Here is a 2,817-nt window from a genome sequence, read left to right on the forward strand (position 1 = left end):
CCCGCCTCTGTGCTGCCTGCCTCCCCGCCGCCCGCCTCTGTGCTGCCCTGCTCCGCGTCCGCGTCGCCTATGTCCGCGTCGCCCACCTCTGTGTCGCCTCCCCATCTTGCCCACTTCCTCCTCGGCCTCGTCCCGGCCCTATGCCTCCTCTCACGAGCCCTCCTCCACCTCCGTGTTGCCCGCCTCCCCCGCCTCCGCACCGCCCTCTGCCTCCCTCCACCTATCCCCTCCTGTAGTAGTGTACAATAAATATATTTTCATCCATAATAATGCACTAGCACATGCACGAAAGCGGGAAACAATCAAGGGTACAGGGGACGTGGCGCCCGCATGGGGAGGCGGTGTGAAGCAACCGGCCGGCATGACGGATGCATCCGCACCCTGCCGATAGGCTATCGTAACGGATGCTCCTGTCGATTAGCTACTGTAGATTGGCAAGCGACGTCTACTTGGTGGCGATGGGTAAGCTTACTACAATTCTGTTGATGGAGTCTATTTTCACTGCTTTACCAGCTCTGCACCCTACACTCAAGCTCCAGTACTACAAGTTGGATGAAAACTCCAAAATAGACTTTGTAGAGGCCAAGCGGCGCTTCGTAGATGCGGTAAGTCTCTTCTACACTAACCCATGCTACTATCTAAATTCTAGCATAAGTACTGATAGCTCTTACTTCACTAGGTTAACCAGCGTGATCTGGAGCACCACACAGAGCATCCCACCTTGCAGATCGAGCAGCGTGTTCGCGTAGCCGATATGCAAGAGGAACCTATACAGCTCTCGTCCAGAGACGCGGTGAGGCAGCTTTTCAATGCTGCGCTTCACCCAGAGAAGTCTTCTCAATCTGCAGGACAAGGCTCTGTAAGCCTCTCTTCTGCACAAGAGGTAGAGCCATATCTGGCAGACCCCACACCGTTCAACGGAGGAGATTCCTTGCTGTTGTTTTGGCAGGTAATGATCTGTTTCGAGCCTTAAATGTGGAGTAAGATTTCATAAGCTGACATGTATAATACAGGAAGCCAAAGGCAGATACCCAAAAATACATCGCCTTGCAATGGATGTTCTAGCCTCTCCATGTTACGGTCACTTTGCGCGCCTAGACCATCGCGCGCTCAGAGCGCTCACGGACCGTCTCACGTAGATTATCACGCCCAAGCCAAGGGCAGCACACGCGAGCAGCCACTCACGCGTGCATCATCGCAGCCTTTGTATTCTCCTCGTGGTACTGTACAGTAGTTGATCTACCTATATATACGCCACAGGAGCTGGGGACGCACCCCAGCTTCAAGTTGGTACGTTTACCACCACCTTTCGTGCGCTTCGCCCGGAAGATTCCCGCGCTCAGCGCCCGCTACAGGTAAAGCCGTATCATAACTTGAAGCTCACGACCGCCCGGACCGCAGGGCTAAGCGGATTCACAGCTGCACGGTACTCTAGGGCAGTAAATAAGTGTCTGAGTGACGCGTAGACAGACGGCCGTTGCTTGCAGAGTGAACTGTTGGGGGGGTGCCGAATGGGCTGTCTTAACATCTGCCTCCACATACCTCACCACGGGTCACTGGGAGGGGGTTTAACAACTGCGCTCTGCTTGCAAAGGTCCCCCGAATTGGCCCTACGAACACTAACACTACATACACGGCTTTGCGTGGGTGTTGAGGCCCCGGAAGCCAGGAGGATCTTCCAGCTCCCCGACCCCGGACGAAGCGGATCGCGCGTGGGCCAACTCAAGCGGGCTCAACCCTACCAGCGTGCCGCGTCCCAAAGCCATCAAGGTCATCTTTCCCCACCCATTTCCCAATATAGCAGATCTTTCCCCACCCATTTCCCAATATAGCAGATCTTGTCAATCACTGTGCCAGCCGGCCCGACACGCCGGTCACCTCGGACGACTCCACCACCGAGACCACCGAGGACTCCTCCTCCGAGAGCGACGAGAGCTCCCTGCAATCTGCATCCGCGAGTGAAGACATCGACGAGGCCGAGATGGACAGCATGAATGACGACCAGGTTCCCCCGGGCTACAATGAAGCCAACCCGCCGCCACCGCCGCCGGTGCCACCACCAGAAGCGCCACCAGCGGCTGTGACCAACCTCATGATGTCAGCGGCGCAATTCGGGGAACTCGTCGATCACATGCTTGGAGTGGGACAGCGCGCGTGCGCGCCACGCCCCCACGTCGCGCAACCGGACAACTTCGACGGCACCCGCGCGAACTTCCGAAGCTTCGTCAGCCAGATTCAAAGGATGATGGGTGTGCAGCCGCCGCAATCGGACGCAGAATACATCGGGATCGTCCTCAGCTACTTCCGCGGACCCGCCGTCGAGCAATGGGTCGCGACCTACATGGATGGATCCCCTCCGTTCTTTTGCATGGTGTGGTTCTCTCTCCAATAGATGGGATTGAAGTCCGATCGCGAAACGATGCACACAATCTGGATTAGATTGCCGATTACGCTTCAGCCACAGCACTTTTGATAGCTTGATATCTCTGCACCACATCCCCCGATAAGCATTTGGTTTTTTGCAGTCTCTTACATCAATGTATGAAGACACACTCTGGATATTATCTGGACATGAAACACTCTAAACATGTCCCTGCGCATCTGTGCACGTTCAACACCACTTCATGAGCACAGGTGATTTCCCTGGTGCATCCGTTGCGATAGCCTATCGGCAGCTACGGATGCATCTGGACGGATCTGGCGATCCGTGATGCGCGCCCGTGGAGACGCACCTCGGTGGGCGGCAAGGACGCGTGGCACGCATCGACGCGTGGCTGTGATGCACACCACACGTCCCTCCCGCAGTCCTTGCTCCCT

The 2,817-nt window shown here is 56.3% G+C and overlaps 1 protein-coding gene across 1 annotated transcript; it reads left to right on the plus strand.

Moving 5' to 3' along the window:
- Positions 1-458: 458 nt before the first annotated feature.
- BXZ73DRAFT_82976 (uncharacterized protein) lies at positions 459-2,392 on the plus strand (the record flags this gene model as incomplete). Its single annotated transcript, XM_048023829.1, has 5 exons — positions 459-605; positions 680-859; positions 1,261-1,290; positions 1,656-1,770; positions 1,833-2,392. 5 exons carry the CDS (start codon positions 459-461, stop codon positions 2,390-2,392), a joined length of 1,032 nt encoding a protein of 343 aa, XP_047871270.1.
- Positions 2,393-2,817: the final 425 nt, after the last annotated feature.

This window comes from Epithele typhae (genome assembly GCF_022376455.1).
Source record: "Epithele typhae strain CBS 203.58 chromosome Unknown BXZ73scaffold_149, whole genome shotgun sequence".
Classification (NCBI taxonomy): Eukaryota; Fungi; Basidiomycota; class Agaricomycetes; order Polyporales; family Epitheliaceae; genus Epithele; species Epithele typhae.